The sequence below is a fragment of the Neomonachus schauinslandi genome, chromosome 5, assembly GCF_002201575.2.
Source record: "Neomonachus schauinslandi chromosome 5, ASM220157v2, whole genome shotgun sequence".
Lineage (NCBI taxonomy): Eukaryota > Metazoa > Chordata > Mammalia > Carnivora > Phocidae > Neomonachus > Neomonachus schauinslandi.
In genome coordinates, this window is record NC_058407.1 from 52,533,637 (window position 1) to 52,560,180 (window position 26,544).

General features: G+C 43.3%; 1 protein-coding gene across 2 annotated transcripts in view; it reads left to right on the top strand.

The window, feature by feature from the left end:
* PPM1H (protein phosphatase, Mg2+/Mn2+ dependent 1H) overlaps positions 1–26,544 on the top strand; it is a 243,754-nt gene that overhangs the window by 95,346 nt on the left and 121,864 nt on the right. For both annotated transcript variants that reach the window (XM_021678641.1, XM_021678639.1), the window contains exons 3-4: positions 16,182–16,526; positions 26,234–26,346. In XM_021678641.1, coding sequence (XP_021534316.1) covers positions 16,182–16,526; positions 26,234–26,346 — 458 coding nt within the window. The remainder of the gene's footprint in view (positions 1–16,181; positions 16,527–26,233; positions 26,347–26,544) is intronic.

The following is a 26,544-nucleotide window of genomic DNA, read 5'->3' on the forward strand; positions in this document are numbered from 1 at the left end:
TGTTTTTTTTAAAGATTTTTTATTTATTATTTATTTGAGAGAGAGAATGAGAGAGAGAGAGAGCATGAGAGGGAGGAGGGTCAGAGGGAGAAGCAGACTCCCCGCCGAGCAGGGAGCCCGATGCGGGACTCGATCCAGGGACTCCAGGATCATGACCTGAGCCGAAGGCAGTCGCTTAACCGACTGAGCCACCCAGGCGCCCCTTGTTTTTGTTTTTTTTAAAGATTTCTTATTTATTATTTATTTGAGAGAGAGAATGAGAGAGAGAGAGAGCATGAGAGGGAGGAGGGTCAGAGGGAGAAGCAGACTCCCTGCCGAGCAGGGAGCCCGATGCGGGACTCGATCCCGGGACTCCAGGATCATGACCTGAGCTGAAGGCAGACGCTTAACGACTGAGCCACCCAGGCACCCCTACCACATCTTCTTTATCCATTCATCTGTTGATGGACATCTTGGCTCTTTCCATAGTTTGGCTATTGTGGACATTGCTGCTATAAACACTGGGGTGCACATACCCCTTTGGATCACTACATTTGTTATCTTTGGGGTAAATACCCAGTAGTGCAATTGCTAGGTCGTACGGTAGCTCTATTTTCAACTTTTTGAGGAACCTCCATAATGTTTTCCGGAGTGGCTGCACCGGCTTGCACTCCCACCAACAGTGCAGGAGGGTTCCCCCTTCTCCACATCCTTGCCAACATCTGTTGTTTCCTGACTTGTTAATTTTGGCCATTCTGACTGGTGTTAGAACACCCAAATATTTTTAAGCATAGGTAACTATACTAGAGCTCTTGATTTCTTTTTTTTTAAAGATTTTATTTATTTATTTGAGACAGAGAGAATGAGAGACAGAGAGTATGAGAGGGAAGAGGGTCAGAGGGAGAAGCAGACTCCCTGCCGAGCAGGGAGCCCGATGCCGGACTTGATCCGGGGACTCCAGGATCATGACCTGAGCCGAAGGCAGTCGCTTAACCGACTGAGCCACCCAGGCGCCCTCTCTCAAATAATGTTTTAAAAAATTTTTCTTCCTCCTTTCTTGATCTCTTATCGCCAACAACTTAAAGTCAAATATTTCCAGAAAATTTCTTTCGTGTATAATTTAATCACCTTCATCTTATTTGGAGATTGAAGAAAACCTAAAATGTCCTGAAGCTTATATATGATGACATTTCTTATACTGAGAGGCAGTTGGGCAGCTGGGTAGCAATAATTTTTTTCTTCCTATGGATAATTATTAATTGGTATAAAGATTTTAAGGCAACTTTAATCCATCCCTCATGCCAACTCGTAGAGATTTATTTTATCTTATTAGGACAAGTAATCTTTTTAGTCAAAGGAGTCAATACTTAATCCTCTTATTTTAAAACAAACTTAAAAAAAAATTTGGTGGATAAAATAATATAAACTATGTTCTGCCTCTCCTGGTTTCCCTGAGGTATTTACTGAGGGAGTGTTGTTTCCTATAGCACTTGCTAAGTTCTTGACATCAGCACCTTACAAAAAAATCACAAGTTAATTTCAGATTCCATCTACATATAAAAGCAACACACGGGGAGCTAAAGAAGCAATGTTTGTATCTCTTTTAAAACTTAAAAGAGATACAAATAAAAATTTCAAAGTGTTCTGCACTGTAGTAGTTTAGCCTAAAGAAACGCAAGGGATGTGGTTGAATTACTGTGTTCTCCCTTACAAAAATAGTAATAAATCCAGTTTTTTTTTAAATTAGAATTGAGTGAAATAGTGAAATGAAGAAAATATTTCTTTTTTGAGGAATAAGGAAGAGGAATTTTGAGATCTCTGGTGAAGAGGCTATAAAGTAGAGAAGGGTATTTTCTATGACGAGTTTGGGGTGGAATTTTCCTGTGCCTACATCACACTGGGTGGTTTATGTGCGAGGAGCCGTAATCCCTCAGGCAGGCTGGCAGGAAACAGGTACTCTGTGGCAGTGTGCAAGCCTCCTGACATTCCTCTGCCTCGATGATTTGGGGACATCGGGTGGGTGGCTTTTAGGAAAGAGGGAATCTAAAATGCTAGCATTTCCAAAGGACACTCTCGGAATTTTCTCTTAGGAAAGATGCTGTAAGCTTGTTGAGGGCAGCACCTTACCCACTAGCCTCCTACCTGCCTCCCACGGAAGGCATTTTAGTTAACCAGATCAAGATTTGTAGGAACTGATCACCATGACTAGGTTTTCTCTGCTTTGGGAGATTTGAAGTAGTCTTTATCTACCATACTGAGGGTCCCCTGTGAGGGAAAACATAACTTTCCCAAAGGCTTTTGCTTTTCATTTCCCAAGGATCTGGTCATTTTAGCAATGAGGTCAAAAGAGGAAAATATTAGCTGACTTCTCTGAGGAGGGAGGAGAAGTTCACTCCTAAGGGCATCTTAGAGCCTTAGTATTAAGAAGCTCTTGTCTTCTAAGTTGTGTAATTGGGAGATAGGACATTGTAGCAATAACCCCCCACATCTGACTGCCTATTTGTAACAGATTGTTTCTGGCTTAAGACTAGACTGTGGATACATGCATTCCAAGTCTCTTTCCTTAGGAGCACCCTTATGTTGTTTAATTTAGTCAAAACACATCAAAGTATGGGGTTTCAGTATCTGTTAGTTCAGTGTCTAATTACAATAACAGGAGATGGCTGTGTCCACATTGTGGCCAGGCTCATCAGGGGAGAGGAAAGCTGATTATCTTTCTCCATGGAGGATAGGACAGTACTATGGGAATTCAAGGCAAGTAGGATCAAATTGGGGCGGGGGGGAGAGGTAAAAGGAAAATGAGAAGGGGCTATGTCAGCTCTTTGAACAGAAGATTTGACGTTCGTTTCATTTATTTTCTGTAAGAAGGACTCGTTCACCCCCGAGAGCATTAATGAAGGTTGCTGAGGGTTCCAGCCCTTCTGGAATATTTGGCCCTCATTTGGCAGTCTGCTTCCTGCAATGATGTCAGCTGTAAAAAACAAGGGGAGGAGCCTTTTAGTTTTCTCATATATTACTCTAAATTTTCCCTCTAGTTAAAGGTCTTTGTTTTGTGTAAGTCAAGAAAACATAACCTTTTTATTTATCTCCTTAGATTTTCTGAAGCAGGAGTGCAGTGGTTTCTCTCAAAAACTCTTCTCTCTTGGTTCCAGGAATCGAACTCTTGCCAATGATGAAGAAGGGTGACTTTAGAACCAGGCTAATGTCAGAGTGGTTTTACAGTTCCCGCCTCCATGGGTGTTGGTTTCTCTGAAGACCAGATTTGACTGAGATGTCTGTTGTAGCTGGGAATGCAACTCAAACTTGGTTCCACAACAGATTTTTCCCACTGCAGCACACCTTAAGGCTAAAGGAAAATAAATGGTGCTAAGATGGAATTTTTTTTCTCGTTTCACTATAATTTGATTTCCCCACAGCTTTAGATGGGGAAGAACATGCGCAGGAGTGATAACCTCTTGAGAATTTTTCTTCTTCCTTTTTCTTTAATACAGTACTCAGCATTCATGTGCCAGACATGATACTGATCTCAGTCGTTTGCCCAATACTGATTCATTTAACCTGATAATATGTATGTAAGTATGTGCTATCATTATCTTTATTTTACTGATGAGGAAGAAATGGAGGCACAGAGCTGTAAAGTATGGAGCTTGGAGTCAACTGAGGCAATCTGGTCTCTTGTGACATGCTGCCTCTTCATCCATTGGCTGTTGGGAAATGTGGCAGAGAAATCTCCTTGGAAAAGGCTGAAATAAAGGAGGAATAACTCCTAATGATGTGTATAATTTCAGTATAATTTGATGCTAAATATTTTCTCATTTCTATTATGATTTCTCTTTTGATTTAGGAGTTGTTTTTTAAAGGTTTTATTTGTTTATTTGAGAGAGAGGTGGGGAGGAGGGGCAGAGGGAGAGGGAGAACAGGGAGCGAGATGTGGGGCTTGATCTGAGGACCCTGGGATCATGACCTGAGCTGAACCTGAATTCAACCAACTGAGCCACCCAGGTGCCCCTGATTTAGGAGTTATTTGGCACTTTCTCCTGTCAGCTCAGAAACTGGGTAACAGCTCTTACTCAGGTGAAGAACAGAATGGAAATGAAATTGTTTATCATCTTATTGTCCTTATAGTCCATTTTTTCTTGCTAACTTACAGAAAAACTGTTGTTTGCATGAAACCATGGCAAGAAGAAAAAGTCTTCTGATTGGATAATAATGTGTGTCTGAGTGCTGCCACTTACTAGATGTTAGTGATCTTGTGCAAATGAGTTGACCTCTCAATGCCTCAGTTTCCTCGTCTGTACATTGGGCATAATAGCTCCTATCTCATAGGGTTGTTTGAACTAAATGAGTTAAAATATGAAAAGTGCTTAGAATACTACCTCACATGTAGTAAATGTTCAAGTAATGTTATCTGTTGTTGTTCTGATAGTGGAGTTTGCAGCTGCATTTCAGCATTATTTCACATTACTTATGTTTTTACCATAACCTATCTTTTTTTGGAGAGGGGGGGAGGGTCAGAGGGAGAGAGAATCTCCGCTCAGTGCAGAGCCCGATGTCACGACCCTGAGACCATGACCTGAGCCAAAATTAAGAGTCAGGTGCTCAACCGACTGAGCTACCCAGGCACCCCTTACCGTAACCTAATTTAGGGGGAGTTTTTGATGTGTAAAATAACAGTTTGAGAACATTTCTGAGGTAATTTTTGAGTCTAAAGTAAACCACAACACAACCAAAACTGTCACAAACATCATAATTCCTGTCTCTCAGAAATTACTATTTCTTTAATAATGTTTTTAAGATGGGACAGAATGACTAAAATAAAGAAATAGCAAGTGTTGGTGAGGATGTGGAGAAAAAAAGAACCCTCATGCACTGTCAGTGGGAATGAAAATTTGTGCAGTCACTGTGGAAAACAGTAGAGAGGTTCCTCAAAAAATTAAAAATAGAATTACCATATGATCCAATAATTCTCCTGGGTATTTACCCAAAGAAAATGAAATCCTGAATTTGAGAAGATATATGCATCCGTATGTTTACTGCAGTGTTATTTACAATAGCCAAGCCATAAAAAGGAATGAGATCTTGGGTAAAAGAGATAAAGGGGATCAAGAGTACACTTGTCATGATGAGCACTGAGTAATGTATAGAATTGTTGAATCACTATATTGTGCACCTGCAACGAATATAACACTGTATGTTAATTATACATGAATAAAAATTTTTAATTAACTTTTTAAAAATAAAAATTTAACAAAGGGACTAAACTGCCATTTAAAAACAAAAAACAAACTACTAAATGTGTCCTACATCTTACTGTCACATAAAGTGGAGGGATGAAACAAAGAAATCTGCATTTCATATCGTCAGATTCTGAGGAGGAAGCAGTCCTCATTTTTAAGTCTATGAAATTAAGCCTTCTTTCGTAGTGGGGAACAAAACATCTTAATAATTTAGTCAAAAAGAGGTATGGTAAAAAACAGAGTATACTACAAAGGCATGATGCCAAGTGCACAGCAATTGAGGGTGGGCCCTAGGGATGACTTGCATGAAGTTACTCAAATTTCCTGCGTCTGCTTGGTCATGGCTTACTTTTTTCCCTTTGCTGTGTTACCCTGAGGATCAGAACTGGAGATTTCGGGGCACCTGGGTGGCTCAGTTGGTTAAGCTCAGGTCATGATCCTGGAGTCCCGGGATCGAGTCCCGCATCAGGCTCCCTGCTCAGCGGGGAGTCTGCTTCTCCCTCTGACCCTCCCCCCTCTCATGTGCTCTCTCTCTCAAATAAATAAATAACATCTTAAAAAAAAAAAAAAACAAAAACTGGAGATTTCAATCAATCCCTGTGGATGAAATGCCCAAAACAGATCCTCTAGATTCTGAATTATCATCTTCATAGTGATGCCTTGAAAACTGGCCAGAAACCATGGAAATCAAGCCATATAGTAGCTTAGAGTGGGGAATCAGAATATGGCAACTCTCTGATTGTCCCGTGGGAAATAAATAAATCTTTTCCTTTGGCAGTGAGAAAGGAGGGAGGCAAGAACATCCTGTGCTCTTATGAAGCCTTCTGTAAAAACAATCATGGGGTTTAACTCAAAGTGGGATTTCCATCTTTGTGGTACTCTTTTCATGTTATTGATATGGCCCCTCCTTAGATTTCTAAATTCCCGAACCATTTGGTGTAGGGAAGGGAAGATGAGTGTCAAATGAGCTGAGTTACTTGTATCTTCAAGGAAGACGGCTAAGAGGAGAACCACTTATTTCCATAGAAAACTATTTCTAGAGTAGCAATCTCCAGACCACGTGTATGAGTATGTACCCTCAACATATTTGTTCATTTAATGCTATATAATGATACTACTATATATCCATATAATGCACATTTAGTAATTATACAAATATATTAAATATTTAAAAAATAAAGGCAATAAAGATGAGAAGGCAACATTTTAAAATAACTGCTAACAGTCATATGATTTTTATCATATGCCAGGCATTGTTCTAAATATTTTTCCCACAGTAACTCATTTATTGTCTTGCTAAGAGCAAAGACTTCATGTTCCCATTAGCTAATATCTCAAGGCAGAATTCGTCATTAACAATAGCAAGTATAATTCCATATTTCAGCTGTCTCTTTGAGCATTTCAGATACTTTTGATTAGAACGATTATTACCATTGTCAGATAGGACTAGATTGTCATTACTTGGAGTAAGATGTGCCAGGTGTGACATGTTCTCGTTTGCTCGTGTTTTCTATCAGCAGTTTCTATGCACGGATTTTTATTTTATTTATTTTATTTTTTTTTTTAAAGATTTTTATTTATTTATTTGAGAGAGAGCACAGAGAGAGGGCCAGAGGGAGAAGCAGACTCCCTGCCGAGCAGGGAGCCCGATGCGGGACTCGATCCAGGGACTCCAGGATCATGACCTGAGCCAAAGGCAGTCGCTTAACCAACTGAGCCACCCAGGCACCCTATGCACGGATTTTTAAAAAGCCTGTCCACGTTGGGAGGGACGATTTAGTTAAAAACTTAGTAATACGATGTGCGAGACCACTTAGCTGGGGACACAGGGATCAAGCAGTGAGTCGCGATATGCCCAAGGCGGGGGCGGGGCGGGGGGCGCTGCGTCAGAAGGCCCGTGTCCCAGGCTCCACGTGGAGCCGGCTGACTTACGCACCACGGGAGGGCGCCAGTGTCAGTTTCTGTGAGAAATACTAGCAACGCTTAATTTCTTCTCCAGCTTTAGGAGAAAAAAAAACCATGAAAGAATCTGTCATTTCCCCGGACTTGCGGGCGGATCGTCTGTAAGTCCCCCTCAGCTTTGCGCGCTCTCTGGCGGCGGGAGGGGTGCTGAAGGGGGCTTGCGCTCCGTGAGAGCTCCGGGCAGCGCAGAGAGTGAGGGAACGGAGCGCCCTGGCTTCTTGACCCTGGTACAGAGGGGTCAAGCCTCATTCCTTGGTTTCCTTTGTGTTTCCTGCCTCCCATCTCAGCACTCCTGTCAGGCCCCACAGGAAATGCCTGAGGTGTTGCCTAGAATGTCCCCTTTTGTGTCAGCACACCGCAAGATGGGCACCTCACTGCCTCCCAGATGGCTCCTGGAGCTGAGGTGCACGTGACGTGGCTCCTTTCTCGATAGAGCTACAGGGTAGGCTGCTGATTCCTGACACCCTGGCTTAGCTGTGCTGTTACTGCACCTGGAGCTGAATGGATGCAAGCCGCTTGTCTCAGAAATTACGTCAGGAGTCGGTGCGGTGGATCCATTTCCGTTTGGAGCAGGCTTACATTTGTTGAAAGGCCCAAGGGGCCCTTCCCAGTCAGAACTCATTGATTTAAGTTCTGGCATTATAGACGATCATGAAAATGGGAGAAAGAGCATAAGCAAGTATTATTAAAAGTCAGTTTCTACAACTTTTGAAAAAGAAGGATGTGACATCGGGCCTGCTTCAGAGAAATGCTGAAAGAGAAACTGAACTTTAAGCTCCCAATTTGTCACCTTCTGAAGTCTTCCTTTATCTGGCTGCAGATGTAGTCCTGAAAAGGGGTGGGAGTGTGTGTGTGTTGTACGTTACATACAGGACTTTTTCTTTTTTTGGTGGGACGGGGAGTAAATCAGAATGCAATAAGAAAACGGCTTCAGAGTTACTCTTGTAAGACATAAGTGATGGCTGCCAAATTTAAGTGTGTGGTAAGTCAGGAAAGGGTCTGATACTGCTTTTCTTAAAGTGGAGTACGTGTTTAACTCCTGTTCATCTGGAGCAAAAACAAGGTAGACATTTGTTAAAATATAATAGTAATTTTGAAATTCATTATGTCAAGAGCATGTTCAAGAGCATGTTACTCTAAATTTGAGAGGGTTGACTTTTCAGGCGTAGAACTTTGCATCCCGGGCTGATGCCCCAACGACGTTTTCTGATACTACCAGAGATTAATGCGGGGCCACTGTCTGAAGTTTTGGTAATCAGCTGATGGCCCAGGATGTGTATGCAATTACTAATAAGCAGCAAGGGAAAATGGTGCTGAAGTGCTAAAGGCTACAGAGTAACAGAAGCCAGGGAGATAATGACACAAACTTGAATATACTGGGAAATTGGAAAGATCCCCTAACTTGGAATCTGAAGGACTGAGTTCACATCCTGGCATCACCACATCGCAGGAGTTCTTTAACGGTGCCCTGGTTAAATCCCTGGTGGAATGGGATGGTGGTGCCCATTTTATGGTGGTGTGGTGGGGATTAAACATGGTAGGTAATCATTAGGCGTCCTTAGAACTTGGACTTCTCAGTGGGAAGTAATTTAAGAAGAAGAGAAGGAACAGAAGCTGTCCAGTGGAGGGAGATGAACACCCCATCTGGCAGAGTTGAAAGTAAGGAGCTAAAGTGTGTGGCTTGCTCTCCCTGGTTATGGGAACTCTCACTGTGCCCTGCCTGCCATTGTTCCCCCAGGCCATTTAATAGTGTAAGTAATTACTATTGTAGGGTTTGTTGTTGTTCTTTCATATGCTGGACACTGCTACACATTTTATTATTTTAAAAATTATATGTATAATTAACCTTTTGGTGTGCAGTTTTATGAGTTTCAACATATATATAGATTCATATAATTGTCACCATAACCAGGATACAACATTCCCATCACTACATATCACTTTCTTGTGTTATCTCTTTATGGTCCTACTCTTTCCCCCCTCCCATAACCCCCGGTGGTCTGAACATTTAATACATATTATCCACTCCAGTGGCACCCCATACTTCCCCTCTCTAGCACACTTGTAGTTACCTGTTCACATTCTAGACTGTTAGCTTCAGGAGTTTGGCAATATGGTTTTTTTCTTCCTCTCTGCTACCTTCCCAGTGACCAATATAAGCCTGGCACATAGGAGACTCTGAGACGTGCATTAAATGAATGAATCCTTACGGTGTCCTGGTTTCATCTTGTTCTTTAAATAAGGAAACAGGTGAGAGGAGTTAAGAAATGTGCCCAAGATCACATAGTAAATTCCCGAACCCAGGTTGGACTTGACTTAAAGCCTGTGCTCTTTCTGTGCTAAGATAGATCACAACAGATAGGATTTGTGTTAACTCATCTGAAAGTGCATACATAAATTACGCAACTTTTAAAATAACCATGGTGTGTTGGTATATTGACACCGGTGATGAAGTTAGCCCTGTACTATTAGAATATGTAAAACGTGAAACCCTGTGTATTTACCATATAAACTCAAAATGTTCTTCTCTGAGCTAATACCAAACTGAGGAGGTATTCCTTCTAAAATGACCAAGGGGTGGGAGGATGGGTGTGTGTGGCGGGGTGGACAGAGGATGTTGAAAGGAGCCATAGCCTTCGCTTCCCTCTTTGGTACCTTCGCTTGAGCCAGGCAGGTGGTGAACACAGCTCTCCCTGTTCCCACGCGCCTGCCTAGCCTTTTGGTCGCTGGTTCAAAGGATGTAGCAATAGTGGATTATACATCCGTTCCCGCAGTGCATAGGAGCTGAAGAAAGTGTGTGGTTTTCAGCAGTTCAGTCCTCCAGAGAGATGGATATGGTACATGTTTTTTTTTTAATCTTCCTTGGCGGGGGGGGGGGGGGGGGGAGGGGGGAGTGTCCATAGCTTAGAAGAGAATTGTGTGTGTGTGTGTGTGTGTGTGTGTGTTAAACTGGTCCTGAAGGGCCATAAGGCTCAACAAGGCAGGTACAGCCAGAGAAGGCAGTGTCTTGTCCCTTTGGTTTCCTTGGAGCACCTGTGAGATTCCCAGGGCCCTACATCTAGGATGCCTGGATCAGGACCACTGACAAAGAGCAAGAGAGGACACTGGGGAAGGAGTAGCAACTAGATCATGCAAGACCCATAAGCCGTGTGAGCATGTAGGAGACCCAGGGCAGTAGGGAGTCACTGAAAGTTCTAGTCTATGCAATGATGAAATAGATGTGTGTTTGCAATTAAATTGAAGATTGGAGATGCTTTAAAAGCATCATGTTCATACTACTTGTGATCTTTCAGGCCTCTCTTGTAGATTCACCCCTGACATTGATGTAGGCCCTGATGCTGGTGTGACGTTTGGGAATTGTTCTTTCCTCAAGGTTCTCAGATCGGATTTTATACATCAAACCATACATTCCTACCTGATGGCATTTGATGGCATTGTTTTGAATAGAAAAGGGGGTGAGGGAGAAGGGGGCCCTTGTATCTTTTTCAAAATAAATGTATGGCACATCCTGTTTGAGAATGCCGCTTTCAGAAGTAGATTTGTATTCTTTGTTATGATCTTGGTTTCATTTCAAACACCATACAGCCCATTCCAGCCTCATACTGCTCTTCGAAATGTCTCATGAAGTCATTAGTTTCCTCTCTAGGCTCATCAGTCTCATCCTGACCTAGGTCTTCTTTGCCTCAGGACAGTTCTCTGTGAGCCTCTTAAATTCTAGTGCTTCCTTCTTGCAGCGTACTGCAGAATGCCATGGGATTGGCGCTCCTTAAGCCCGGCTGTCACCTTATTCTTCCACGCAGAGGCATTTCAAATTGAAGCTCCTTGGTCTGCCTTGACCCCAGAATCTCACTCCAACCTGACTTAGTCCTCAAGGTTGGTCTTAATCAGGCCACTTTCCTCATGGGCCATATAAAATCCCCTAATGAATGCTGCATTAGGGGTGGGCTCAGGATGCAATGGAGCTTCCAGGAGGAGGTGATATTTAAGATAAGTACTAAGAGATAGGTGGGGGATGGGGAGGTCAGGCAAAGGATGAGGGTGGTTTGTGATGAGCTACAAGTGCCATAGTTTGGTGGGTGGGATTTGGAGTGACAGAATGTGAAGAAAGAATCAGAGACTACATCAGAGATTGCAAACTGGCTCATAGATTGGAGCCAGCCTACAAAGGAGGAGGTTAGGCTGGTAAAAGAAATATGGTCAGATTTTGTGTTTTAGAAAAAATCACTCTGGTTACAACTCAGGTTGCAGAGAGGAGAAGCAGATCTAAGTGGTACATGTACATTAGACAAAGCATTCCCCCCAGGTAGAGTGTGCATGAGGGTATTCAGCTGAGCAAGGGGTTGATGGCTCAGAGCACGGAACCTGCTCCCAGCTGTATCCCTTAATAGGTGGTACCCTTAAATGGTTAGACTCTCTGTTCCTCCTTTTCCTTCTCTATAAAATGGGAATGATAACCACACGTTATAGGGTGGCTCTTTCCAGGATGGATTGTGGTAGGATTAAATGAGCTAATATTTATAAAGCATTTAGAATATTGCCTGCTATGTAAGGTTTATTAAATGACTGGAAGAGTGCTGTAGCCCCGTAACTCGATGTTTCTGTTACTTGATGGTCTCGTAGGCTTTAAGAGCTGAGTTGGCATCTAAAGCATGTGGGGAGGGCCCCCTTTGTGGTTGTAGTTTCCCAAATAATACATCCCGCACTTTAAGTTCCCTGCCATAGAAGGACACTGAAGATTTTGAAGTCTCTTGATGAATTTGGTTTTACCTAGTCCAAAAGCTTTCAAAAATTGTTATGAACAGTTGAATCCTTTTGTCCAAAATCTTTTGCAAACCCCTGATGTTTATAACTGACACATCTGTGCTGCTCTGGCTGGACTAATAGTCAACGGGACCTTACTTATCCTTTAAACACCCACTTCCTCTTTCCTAAGGTACCACTTCGGAAACAAGAAACAGTTTGGACACTGCTGTTCTGGTCAGTTCAGGGAGATGGAAGTGGCTCATCCAGGGTCACACAGACAACCGATGGCAGATCTGAGACTAGGATGAGGGTTTCCGGAACTGCTTAGTGGCCCCCTTTCTATTAGACCAGGGGTTCTCAATTTGGGCAGCTCTTAGGATCCACTGGGGAGCTTAAAAAAAGCTCAGTGGTAGGGCCCCACCTTCAGACTGACTGACTTAATTGGGCTGGGAGTGAACCCTGCATCAAACAGTGCTGGATTTATTTAGTCTTTAATAAGAAACAAACTTTCTTTGTGGAAAAACTATGTCTTACAAGTTTTAGTTGTGAAAATGATTAATTGCATTTTGAAAGTTAGCTATAGCAGAGTTTCTAGCCCTGCTGTGCAAAGGTGTTCCCCGAAGCAGGGTGTTGCCCCTCTGGGCCCCGCTTCAGCAGTCCCCCAGTCAGGTCGTCTCCTGACTGCTTAAAAATTGCCCAGGTATTTTGTCAGCTGGTTGTTGTTGCAGTGCCTTCAGAATGCTTTTTGCCTTGTTGAAGGAAATGGTTGAATTGCTTGTCAGAAAAATGTCAGAGTTGCTTTTTTAAAAATGTAGTAGCATTGCATTGCAGTGTGCCTTGTTATTTCACGGGGTTTGATCTTCTTTGATTCAAATCATGATTCCAGAAACATGATACGTTAGGTGTAACAGAATCTGTGCCCAGACACGGACACAGTTGCTCCTATTTCATCCCTCACTGGCCCTGCCCACAGCTTCCTTAACAGTGTTTGCTGGGTTTTCATTTAAACTGGGTGCAGGACTGTGTGTGCAGGTTTTACTTAGGCAGCCTTGGGACCTTTGGGCAATTAGATGTAATAAACAAAAAATCCCTTTCTTTTGCAGCTTTTCCCTAGTTGTGAGGATGTAATATGGGAATACGTACTTTACTAATGCAGCAAGTAACAAGAGCTAGTGGTGAGTTTAATAACTCCAACCACTGCAAAGTAATGATGAGCGTAAACAATAATTCAGGCTGTGTAGAATGACAGTCATTATTTCCGTTGGTGACCCAAGTCATAGGAACTGCTAATCCCACTATGCTTTGTTGCCCTGCATTCATAATAAGAGGAAATGCTAAATTTCAGAGGTTGGTGAAAATATAGATTCACTGAATTCTATCCACAGATGCTCTACATTAAGAACATTTTCCAGGGGGTTCAGTTTTATTCCTGGTTGATAGCCATTTCTACCTACTTTTCATTCTTTTTTTTGTGTGCTCTTGCGTTCCTTATCTCGCACTCCTCCTTCCTGCCACGCATGCCCCAAGTCCCAGAATACCAGATAAACATACACCTCCTTTCATCTCCTTGTCCCCAGCTCTTGTTAAAGAAGCTAGCAACAGTGCCTTATCAAAATGTCAGGAAGCCCACGTGACAGCCCAGAAGGCAGGCCGTTGAGGGCCCATGCTGCATCCCAAGCAAGACACCAAGGGCCCGGGTTCCTTCAGACTTCCCGTCCCACTACCTTGAACTACAGCTTTCAGCCAGTTTTGCAGGAGAGTTACTTGACCTCCGGGTGTTGCTTCTGTGACCCAGGCAGGAAGGAAGGGGGAAGGGTAAAGGGCAAAGGCCAGGCCACTTGAGTTGTCCCTTTTATCAGGAAAACAATAGCTTTCCTGGAAGTTCCACCCAAAAGAGTGGATACCAGGTAAGCATGTACCACAATCAGCCACACAACCGAAGCCTCCTGGTATTTTCCTCCACCGGCTGCCTTATCAGCTCTCATTCCCTCCAAATTCTTCTTGTCTTGTCTTCAGGTCCCAACCTCTGCCCCCGCCTCCCCCAGTCACACGGATCTATACTTCTTGAATATTGAACTTTTAGAGTTTGCAGAGGCATTGGACTCTTCTACAATAGCTTCTCGCGTTGGTGAAGAACTGAAGCTCAGAAAATGACTTACCCAAAATCATATTGTAATGGTAGTGATAGCAGTTCCACATGAGGGAGATATATTACTTAGCTACTCCACTGGCATAAATCACCATTTAACCTTGCTAAAGGTTAACTCCTTGTGAGCTAGCTATCGCCTGACATTTACTTACTAGGCAAACATGGTCCAGTTAAGCAACAGGATGTCCAGCTCTGGAGTGACCCAGCCAGGGTCTGACACCTGTATGGCCTTCCTGACCTTGCTCTGCTTCCCACTCCCACTGATTGGTATTGAAGATGCCATTAGAACTCAGATCTTCTAATTCTGAAGTCCTTGTTCTTTCTACTGTCCTCTGAGTTAGAGTGCATTTAGTCATTCATAAGTGTTTGTTATTGCCTGAATTTGAATGTCTTTTTAGGGTGTTACTCACCTCCTAGCTGGCATCCTCACTTTCACTCTTTCCTAATCCTCACGGTGTAGCCTGAGTGATTGTTTAAAAACATGTTTGTCACCCCCACCTTAGTCAATGGCTTTTTGTTACTCTTAGGCTAAAGCCAGGATCCTTCATGTGTCCTGGAAGGACTGAGTGGTCTGGCTGCCACGTCCCTCTACAACCTCATCTCTCCCCGCCACCCCTTTCCTGCTTCACACCTCTATTCAGTCACATGGTATGGTTCGGTCTCCTCTCATGCATCATGCACCTTCCTACCACAGGGCCTTGGCATCTGCTGTCTCTACTGCCTGGTGGTCTCTCCTTTCCCCTCATAATCTTGTGAACTTCCAAACAGCTCTTAGGCTACCCTGCATGTCCCCAGGAAACCTCCACGTGCCCCTCTGCAAGCTGGCCACGTAGCACCAAGAACCTCTCCTTATAGCCATGACCAGAATTGTGAGCTTATATTTGTGTGTGTGATTATTTGATCAGTATGGGTCTTCCCCACTGGATTATTAAGATCAGACCATATCTGATCTCTCTTCCAGCCATTTTTTATCCCCAGTGTCCATTTTGCACCTGTCACATAGGGAACGTTCAGTATTTATTGACTAAAAATCAACTTTTTTTCTCAGCACGTGGCACAGAATTGAATGAAATTTAAAGGGCACAGATGGAGTAATGGTACATGTCACCATAACTATACAGTATCTTCCAGCATCATTCTAAGATAGACCAAAAGAACTTTATTTAATGGCTTTAGCTAGAAAAGGACTCAATATTTATTGCTGTGGGGTAGATATGCCTAGTAGTCAGAAGAGGATGTTATATGCACCCTGTTTAATTACCTATGCATCTTACCTATTTAATTAATGCATTTAATTTAAGCTTTTTTTCTATAGCTAAAATCTTAGGCATGTGTAATTCAAACATGGTTTTTAAAAACGTTCATTTGAAATAGTCTAGAAATAACTGCGAGATGAAATCCACAGTAGATGAGGGAACATGGGAACGTGTTTTAGGGTAGGAAGCTTTATGGTCGGAAGAGGAAACAAAGATGCTGAGTACCAGCTGGGAAACTGAGGTAGGCAGGAAAAAGGAGAAGGAGGTTTGAACTGGCTGCATCTTAGACTGGGTGTCTAAGGGGAAAACGTGTTCTAAAAATATAGGATGTAGACCAAAGAGGATGGGTCAGTTATCTGAGAGTGAAAAGGCTCTCAAGGGGAAAAATGGGTCTACTTATTTCCCCTTGAAGAATCTACAAAAAGAGCTTGACTTCCTCCAAAGACTCCAGGCCAAGCGTGCTCTGGGGTTGCAGAGGGAAGTGAGGAGTTAGGGGTTAAAGCTGGACTCCTAAAGACTTACCTGTTGGCATGGAGTTCTACCTCAAACATCTATACATCAAATCAAGGTGGATCTTGCCACAAAGTAGTCAGCTGAGCTTGCATGGTTATTTGGCCTCGTCCCCCCCAGGCAGAGAGGCAAGGACCGCTCCATCCCTCGGGCGGTGGTCCCAGCGGTGACAAATCCCTGAGCCTTTTTGCCATGTATTGACACCCCCCCCCCCCCCCCCGCACTGTTGGCCAACCAGAGACAGATCACCCAGTGGCTGCGCTGAGCGCCCTGCCTCGCTGGGTCAGTGTGACCCTGGGGCACTGACCACTGAGGTTCTCACCCCCTGTCGCCTCCCTCCCCCAGGAATCAGAAGGCGTTTCCTGTCACTACTGGTCGCTGTTTGACGGTCACGCAGGGTCCGGGGCCGCCGTGGTGGCCTCCCGCCTGCTGCAGCACCACGTCACGGAGCAGCTGCAGGACATCGTGGAGATTCTCAAGAACTCTGCCGTCCTGCCGCCCACCTGCCTGGGCGAGGAGCCTGAGAACACGCCCGTCAACAGCCGGACTCTGACCCGCGCCGCCTCGCTCCGCGGAGGCGTGGGGGCGCCGGGCTCCCCCAGCACCCCACCCACGCGCTTCTTCACCGAGAAGAAGATTCCGCACGAGTGCCTGGTCATCGGGGCTCTGGAAAGTGCGTTCAAGGAAATGGTAGGTATGGCGGAAGGGTCCGGGGGCCTGGCGTGGAGGCGGCCGCTTGAGCCGAATCCGTGCTCCTTAGAAGGTTCCCTGGAAGGGTGCGTCTCCGACCCGGCCTCTGGTTGTGTGGCTCCGCTCGGTCTTCTCCCTCGGATCAGAGGGCCTCCATTCTCAGTAGAGGGTGGTAGAAAGAGTTCCTGGCATGGCGTGCTGGCAAAAATTAAGAGGATGAAAGGGAGGGACAGTGTTCGAGGTGACAGGCTTTTAAAAGTAGGCATTACTGCTTCTCTTTCTGCAGACTCATTGGTGCCAGCTGGTAAATTCCACTTAATTGAAATGTGCGCGTACTTGCCATCAGTGTTACACATGTGTGTGGATTCCAGGTGTTTGGGGGAAACCGCTTTAGTCAGGTGCTGGGAAGCACCTTTCCTATACAAATCTGATTTTACCGTGATTGGCCAGGTGGTTCTTGGTGCTTTAAAAAATAGGATAGGGGCACCTGGGTGGCCCAGTCGTTAAGCATCTGCCTTCAGCTCAGGTCATGATCCCAGGGTCCTGGGATCCAGCCCCGCATCGGGCTCCCTGCTCCGCGGGAAGCCTGCTTCTCCCCCTTCCACTCCCCCTGCTTGTGTTCCCTCTCTCGCTGTGTCTCTCTCTGTGTCAAATAAATAAACTCTTTAAAAATAATAATAATAAAAGGAAAAAAGGAGAATCAAGGGGCCAATATCCGAGATCACCGGCTTTACTGGAGAACATGGATTTGTTTGTACGTTTAAATTTGGATGTGTCTGATCAAAGAATTCGGCCTCCTTCCCTCCCAGCCTCAGTGCTGAGAACAAACACTCAGAGAGACTGCAGCTGCTCTCACCATGTCCCCTGTCCCTCCGCCTGCTGAGGGACCACCCTCTGTACCACCCCCTTCCCTCTCTGAGCTCACTCTCTACTGACGCAGTTATTTGGTTCGAGAGATTTTTCTTTCCTGAGCAACAGCCTGCGTGCAAGTAATAGAGAAGAGATATTTAAAGATGTGATAACGATGTGAGTAAAGCGAGTGTGCTGGATTGTTCTTAAAACCTGGAGATTCAGGGCACCTGAGCTGCTCAGTCGGTGAAGCGTCTGCCTTCGGCTGGGGACCAAGCCCCACATCGGGGCTCCCTGATAGCAGGGAGTCTGCTTCTTCCTCTACCCCTCCCACCCCTGCTCGTGATCTCTCTTTCTTTCTTTCTCTCTCTCTCTCTCTCTCAAATAAATAAAATCTTAAAAAGAACAACAACAAAATCCTGGACACTCAAAAGTGATGACAAGTTGTTGTTAAATGAAGCAGGAACAGCTAGGAGCATGTCCCCAGAACGGAGTGTACACAAAGTGCACATTCCAGATTAGGTTGTGTGCTAAGGAGAAAAAAGTAATAGTGTTGCACAATGCCGCACCATCTGATTTGTTTGTAAGGCAAAATAGTTTATATGTTCGCACCTTGTATTTGCACCCTGTCCTCACTTTTATGCATCCCTTCTTGGGTCACCGTGTTTCCTTGTCACGTAGATATTTACCCTTTGACTAGCAGGTGATTTAAAATGCAGCTGTCTCTCAGGGGTGTCTGGTAGCCTTCAATCCCGAGAAAATCACCAGGAAACTGAAGAAGATTATTTAGGAAAAAAGAATCAAGGTAGTGAAGTTGACTCCTATTTGGGCTTCGTATAAAAATCTCATTCTCCAGCCGTCATGGAAGCTCTGATGAGAATAAGTGTTTCTCAACACCGATGTTCAGAATGCTAAATATTTAATTGAGGTAAAAATATGACAGTAGTTTATTCTCTTAATGGGATAAAAAATCAGCTGACATGACAAGTGAAAAACAAAAGAAACTTTGGGTTTCTCATTTCCTTCTGTAATTGCTTTGCCCTGGGACATCTTTTACTTGGACCTGCTGTATTTTCAATTCTATCCACTAGAGGCCAATGTCACCTTGAGGCAGGCCTCTACAGTGGTCTCTGTTTCTGCCTATTAATGGCTTGGGGTTACTAGCAACCACTGTACTTGAAATGAGAGGCTCATTCAGAAAAAATATTTAGTAAAGGGCCTTATTCTTGTCTTTTAAATTTTTCCAGCTTTAACTAGTCAGTTTATAACCTGGAATTTTTACCTTGGAAACTTAGCCAGCAAAAAGATCATTTCGCTTTCCTATGTAATTTGTTCAGTCAATAAATATTTGATCAGAATTAACTGTGCCAGGACTAATTTGGAAAAGAACATTGAACTAGGCAAAGATGAGTATTAAGTGTAAAATATAAGTGGAAGGGGCCTTGAGTGGAGAAATGCAGGGTGAAGTAGGAGCCCAATAAAGACATGAAGCGAAGGGCTCCCTTGGGGAAGTGATGCTGGGGGGTGGGGTGTAGATTATTTAGGAAAAAAGGAATCAAGGTAGTAAAATTGACTCCTACTCAGGCGTCGTATAAAATCTCATTCCCCACCTGTTACAGAAGCTCTGATGGGAATAAGTGCTTCTCGACACCGATGTTCAGAATGCTAAATATTTAATTCAGGTAAAAATGTAATAAAAATAAAAATTGAGTTAAAAATGAAGCAGACAAAACACAGGAGGCCATTTGCATGGACAACTACATCAGAGAACCCAGATGGGCCTAAGGCAACAAGCTGATGTCAGGGGTAGGAATGATGGATGGAAGGTGAATTGGAGAGGTGGTCTGCAAGGACCTGGTGTACCACATCATGAATTTTTTGGCTTTAAGCTATATCTCATCTCCAATTCATCCCAGCCTGCGGCTTCTTCTTCACACTTAAGTTTTTCCCAGATTGTCTCTCTAGCCACCAGCATGCCAGAGGCCTACCTGGGCATTGTACCATGTGCTTGGCCTTATTAAATGAGAATATTCATCATTGGTTTGCATGGTGTTTGCTAGGGTATCCTACCTTCTGACCTGCTAGGGACTGAGCCAGTCGGTGCCTTTTGGCCCAGAATAATTATTAATATACTGTCCCCTTTTACTCTCAAAAGTGTCCCTGTTTGGATGATGTCTTATTACAGAGAGAGGCTCTTGTTTTTTCTTTGCTTCATGAGGGACTTCAGGAAAAATCTGCTCATTGTCATGGAAATGTGCCCAACTTAAACATTAAGCTACTTGCTGTGAGCTTTAGAACCCACAACGCAGAAATTACAGTGTACCTTCAATTTAATGGCCTGGAAGGCCATTGCCAACTCGTAGAAGATCCTCTTTCTTTACTCCCCCTTGCAATATTACAGTTTTGGGAGTCAGTGTTTGAAGGCAAACTTTGGTTTTTTTGAAATGCCTAAAATGCTGTTGATTTCCTTACCTTGTTGGCGTGGTCTTGCTGGTTTCTTCTTGGGCCTTTAAGAGCCGGGCACATTTGGAATTTCCCGGGCATTCCTAAATTTTTTCCTCACAGGAGCCAGCCACTTTCTAGCTTTCCTCTTTCTAGGTGTTCTTTAGGTATTGCAGGTTTTGTGCCATTCTGATCCTCTGTAGTAGAAAAACTCAGTATTAAATAAGATTCCGTTATTTCAGCTTTGTGGCTTTCTTACTTTCTCTTGCACTTTTCATCCTAAAGATTCCCCAAGCCCAGCACCTAGGCCTCCAATTTGCCTTATGTTGACATCTCTGCAGCTACCCTTCCTGAGATTCAGAAGTCACTTACAGTATCTTTAAAGGCAAAGGTTGCCTTTCACTTGGGTTTTTGCTTTATGTACAGCAGCTTAGCAGCCTAGAATCAAAGGTCTTTTTTCTCTCTCTGCGGTGTCCGCAATCACTAGTATTTATTGAGCCTCTGTTTTATAGCTAGCATTCTCCTAGACACCATGGGGTCTAGAAATAAAAGGTTAGATTTTATGTCTGGGGGCATCTGGAGCCACACGTTATATGCATATAGAGATATGATATCTCATTTATTTTGATATTCTAAGTGACATGAAGTGAGGTGGTGAAAGGCAGATACTTATCTGAAAGGAAGGATTGGTTAAAAAGACGTAGAAACACCACGCTAGAATAGAATAAACAACACTGATTTCCAGGAAAAAGTAGGTACTTGTTGCAAAATACAGACTACCAGAAGTGGAGAAAACGCTTTGAACCAGTGGAGATGAGAGCAGTTTCATCAAATACCGTGAGCTGCTTTGAGGTCACTGCTTTTCCTTTCCTCTTTGATCCTCCAGTTGCCTGCCTGCAGCGTGTGGCTTGTGGTGAAGGTGACCTCTGACCCCTGGCCTCTGATCCTTCCTGTGCTTTCCGGAGGAGGCACGTTTGCCCTTGGGCCCCCTTTATTGCATCTTGTTTTGGATCTTCCTTCATACTGAGAAGGCTGCATCGTCCATTCTTCCTGTGTCCGCTGTGGAAAATGAACCACGGTTTCCTAAAGGACCAGAATCTCAGGAACTTCTGAGCTGACCTCAGTTCTGCTTCCCCATGGCGCTTTGTCACAGTGCCTACTTCATCGGCTGAGTTTTGTCACCTGTGGTGTTAGGCTATTGCTGGGCCCCGGATGATAGACGCGAATATGGTAACCATCTTCTCCCTCCCGATGTCAGTCTTCTCCTTGCTTGCCAACCCTCCCCCAAATGGGGTCACATCGTCAGCATTTCACAACCGTGAGGGAGGTAGCTCACTCTTGGTCTAGTTGCACGAAACCCTTGCTTTCATAGGAATCACAGCCCAGTCAGCACAGGTAAGCCTTGTCGCCTACTACCTATAGAATTTGAGTGCTGGACAAAAGGCAGGAGGAATTTCAAAATTCTGTCCTGTTTCCTTTTCACTGTGGGTATGGATCCATCGCCAGAGTGAAGAATATTTTAGAAGTTTGGTTGTTACGAAGGAAGAAAACGGCAGTATTTTCACATGTAAAACTGCCATTCATCTTCCTGTTACTGAGCTAATGACTGGAAATAGCACTCAGCTTGGATTTATTGGTTAAAAAAAAAAACCCATATGGTGACACTTTGGTGAAAAAGAGGATAAATGCAAAGCTTATTTATAGTTTATAAATCCTAGTGTTTTCAAAAATTACCATATTCATGGTAAGTTATGGACCTGCATGTGTGTCTGTGTTTAATTAAGCTAGTTTTGTTTTGTCTTTGTTTTTGGTAGAACAGGAAGTTCCTCCAAGGAATGAACATGTGATTCTACCAACAGCCAGCAGGTGGCAACATGAGGCAGTACTGGTTTTTTTTTTCCCTCCCAGTTGCCTGGCTGACAGATTGGCTTGTTCTCAGAATAAACCAAAATCAGACCCAGATACTGAAACCATGCAGAATTTTATTATTTGTGACTGACACTATTAGCAATGTGCTCAGAACCGTGTTTTAACCCATTTATGGGGAGCTGCCAAGGACTATTGAAACTACCCAGCACTCACTCCCTTCCGTTGTCTGATGTTGCAACCTGAAATTGGTAGGAAACAAAGAATGATCCTGGAGTTGAGTCATCTCTGGGACTTTCAAACCAAATTACAACCATCCTGAGCAATATATTTTCTCTCTTGCAGTTCTTTCCTGCTGAATTAGTCTCATTTCACACATCTCTTCTTTTCCTTCGTTGCCTGCCTTGAAACAAAAAGGAGCAAAATGAAATCCCAAGTCTTTAAAAATTGGATCCATTCTTAAGATTTAGAGATAAACCTGGCTTAAATGTAGTATTTAGACAGACACAACACAGGACAAATCAGTCCTGCTAAATAGAAGGTGGCCTTGAGAGGTCTATAGGACTCTTGACCAAGCGGATAAAACAATTAGCTTGTTAATTGAATATTATGAATGTGTAAGTTGGTCCTTTTAGATTATACTTGAAAAGGAATGATAGTAAATGCATGTGTTTTGGTGGTAAGTTATTCTAGATTTATGTCTTGGGGTTTGTTGACAGCAATAATGGAGAAATATTCCAAATTGGTCCTTGTTCAGCACAAAACAGTGACCAGTTTTTCCCATGATTTCATTGATTTTTTTTGAAAAATACCCAAACCCGAGGTTTAACAAAATATAATAATAACTATACTATACATATATATATGCATGTATTTTTTTTATGTAAAGTGTGAGTAGCTTAAGCTAATTGGAAAAGTTGAAGGTTTGAAGAAAATGGGTAGTTAATTCAGCAGTAAATATCTTTATTGACTTCATTTATCGTGTTTGATCTGGTAGTAAAAGAACCATGCAGATGGTCCTTTAATGTTCCTTTCAGTACTAAGATTTTGTGAAACTTCTTTTAAAGAGGAGTAGGTGGTGTAGGAAAAAATAAATGTGCTATTTTGGCTTCTAGGGAGGGGAGGGGAAGCAATTATTTTTAGAATATGTTCTAGTTACACCCAGTTTTAGAAGAAATAGAAGAGTGTATTTTAATGTCAGTGAATCCTTCAGGGGGATGAAGTCTATGGAAACACATCTTTCAAATCCTAGTCACCAAGTCTGGGATCTTTCAAATCCCAGAGAGCACACATGTAATTAAAGCGTGTGTGCACACACGTGCATCTGCACACACACACACACACATGTGTATTACCACACAAATGGTGGGGGGTGATGAAAGCATGAACATATTAGCAAAGTTTCCTGGATACAAAGTAGCTAGACATTAGTCCACTGTTTAAGTGACGGTGCTGCCAAATTTAGCACTCCTTATGCTGGGGAAACTACAGAGGGAATGTAGTTGAACTATAGGAAAAGATGAAAGAAATGATGGAATCAATTAGAAAAAAATATGGAATCACACTATTCATGTAATAGCAAGGGATTAATTGGGCAAACTAACTGGAGCATTTCCCCCCAGATTACAGGCAAATAGGAACTCTGCCATAGCAGAAAATCATAGTGTTGTACATACATTCTTGTCTTGATTTTTTTTAAGAATTCAATAATCTCATAATCAGATTTTCTTATGATGTTAACCATGATAAATAATGCACCTGTGATGCAGAATAAACTTGTCTGAGTTCCAACGGAAATTTTTGCCATGGATGGTGCTTTTATTTTTTTTTAAAGATTTTATTTATTTATTTAACAGAGAGAGAGTCAGCGAGAGCAGGAACACAAGCAGGGGGAGTGGGAGAGGGAGAAGCAGGCTTCCTGCCAAGCAGGGAGCCCGATGTGGGGCTCGATCCCAGGACCCTGGGATCATGACCTGAGCCGAAGGCAGACGCCCAATGGCTGAGCCACCCAGATGCCCCTGGATGGTGCTTTTACTTGGACTCTGTGTATCATAGCATTTTCTTTTGGATGACACCAGTGATTTCAGTCTTTCGAGCATTGTGCACACTCCAGCCCTTGAGGAGCATGCAAGCAGTTGGATGCTCAAGGGATTTTTTTAAATAAAAATTGTCTTTCATTCAGACATTAGGTATTCAAACAAATGTTGATTCTGGATATGAAAGGATACTTTCTGTTATCTTCAGCAATTCCTTCCAGTATGTTAAGAACAGTCGTGGAGTAGTAGTATTGAACGTGGACTTTTGCTATACCAGGTTATATATTAATTTGATGAAATATGTGTCTATCATAACATCAGCTTTATATTATTTAAATGCTAAAGAAAGGGACTACATCCATCCACAAACTGCTTTGTGAACTGGGTTGTTGGTTCTGTTTCTGTGCATTGTTTGGAGGTTAAACAGACAAAACTCTGACAACTTGATATTTTCTTTCCCTTTCAGTTCCTCGTTACAGTCCTTTTGGCTGGTATCCGTGCCCCTCTTTCTCCTCACCCTCCAGGCTCCTGCCATCCCTGTGCAGGTTCTGGTAACCATTCATTCATTCTTGTCAATTGGCTGCATCTGAACTGAGGCATGGGTTCCTGCTTAATCATCATCTCAGTGAGCATTTATTTGCATTGTAAGCTTTTCCTTTGTGAATTATGAACAGGGGTCAGGTGGTGAGGACATAATTTGGAAACCTGGGCATCTTTAAATGTATTTCTTCATTTGCCCATTTTTAACAGATATTTATTAAAATATCTTTTTTACCTGGCCTGGTGTAGGTGTTAAGGGTCTAGCAGCAAGCAAGAGAGGTCTCTGCTCTCAGTCATGAAACTTCTGGGCCCTGGAAAGGATCTAGATGGGCAGCCAAGCCCCTCACACTTAGCATCCAATTTAATCCTCACAATAGTCCTTTAAGAAACTAATTGATAGAAGGTTTGAGTACATTTTTTTAAATCCAGTATAGTCTTCAAAGGTGGTCCTCATGCTTGATTCTGCAACTTTCGATGTCCGCTCACTCCCTTACTGGAGTTTTTCTTCACTTCTTAACTACCGCACCCCATATACACACATTCTTACCCCTTACCCATGGTTCTTCAGCCTTCCCCCACCCCTCCCCCTTACAGTTACTACCAGTTTAGATTGGCCACAGGTAGTGGCCTGTGGGCCTTACTGGGCTGATCCCCAGTAAGTTAGTTTCTCCCAGATCCTGTTTTTGTACCTTTTATCTCCTTTTTAACAGTATGCTGATCTTCATCTGTCTCCTTGACTCTGGCTCTTCTCCTGTTTCCAGTTTCTCATTGGTGATTTATCTGACCTTATATTACCACCTCTGGCCTCTGGCGCCACGCATTTGCTGATAAATGCTAGTTTACTGGATTATCTCCTCCCTTCTCTGTGAGGAGGCTGGTCGAAGCAGCAGAGTTCGAACTCTGTGGGTTTCTAAGAACCAGCCAGGGGCATCCTGAGAATCAGCTGGAGCACCGCTTCCTCATCCCTCCCTTTGCCCCAACCGTCGATTACCATGGGAATGTTGGGCATTATTTTAGCCAACATTCATTTTGTTTTCCTAGCTCAGCTCACATTTTTCTCAGGTCATGGAACCGTGCTTCTGTCGCTGACACAGAATTTCACAAAGACCTCTGTCTTGGATGATGCATTATCTGTCAATGGAAGTCTTGGTCTATTTTTCATTTTCTTGGGGAGGCCTCATTAGGTGGCAGGTAATAATAAGCTTTGGAGGAGGAGAACCAGATTGAAATCCAAACTCCAACTGGGTAAAAATGGGCAAGTTACCCTCCTTCTGCATCCGAACATTGAGGTTGATAATAGGGTTGTGAGGATCCGCTAGATTCCCTATGTACAGCGCTTCGCGCCCTGCCCGACATAGAAGACGTGCTCAGTGAATGTTGGCTGTCGCTGTGAATGTGTGTTCCTGTTGTGAATCAGTGGCTGGGGGAAGATGAAGTCGGATCAGAGTTTGGGAGCTTCTGTCTTTGATTAATAAGACAGGGGGTTGACTCCTGCCTGCTTTGAATAGAGGACACCGTCCTTCAAGTCACTTCTCTTATCTAGCTGTAAAAGCAACTATTTATTGGGAGACTTTGGGGTTAAAAACATTGCTCAGGTTCAAGTACTTGGCCTTATCAGCCTGTCGATTGTATTTCTCATGTGGCAGCTCAGGTGGTCTCTACAAAGACTAAATTTTCCACAAGTTGTATTTATTGAATACAGTTGATTTTCTTTTCCTCGTTTTTGTTCTGATTAGATCTTTTTGCCACCCCTTGTTTCCTGTCTCTGGTCTACAGATGGTCTAGTAGACGACAGTTTTATGTTGGTGTCCTCAATGAGAAATGCTCTTCAGGTGATAGAAAAGTACTAAAGATTGTCTTGTCCCGTCTTTGAAGCACATTCAGACTCTAAGAGCTGTGTAAGGGAGTGAGGTTAAGAAAGTCTTTGATAAGAGTTCCTACACAATCCAACACTGATTTTGTTTCCTTCTCCAGGACCTACAAATAGAACGAGAGAGGAGTTCATATAATATATCTGGTGGCTGCACGGCGCTCATTGTGGTTTGCCTTTTGGGGAAGCTGTATGTGGCAAATGCTGGGGATAGCAGGTAAGCAGATTCTCTGCCTGGCTCTTACTGATTTCCAGTGCCTTCGATAATTTCTGTCTTTTTTAAAAGAATTAAATGGTTGGCAATAGATGTTGATTAGATATTGAGAAAGAGGATCCTTCTACATCTGAATAAAATGCATTTAAGATGACTCATCAGGGGGCGCCTGGGTGGCTCAGTCGTTAGGCGTCTGCCTTC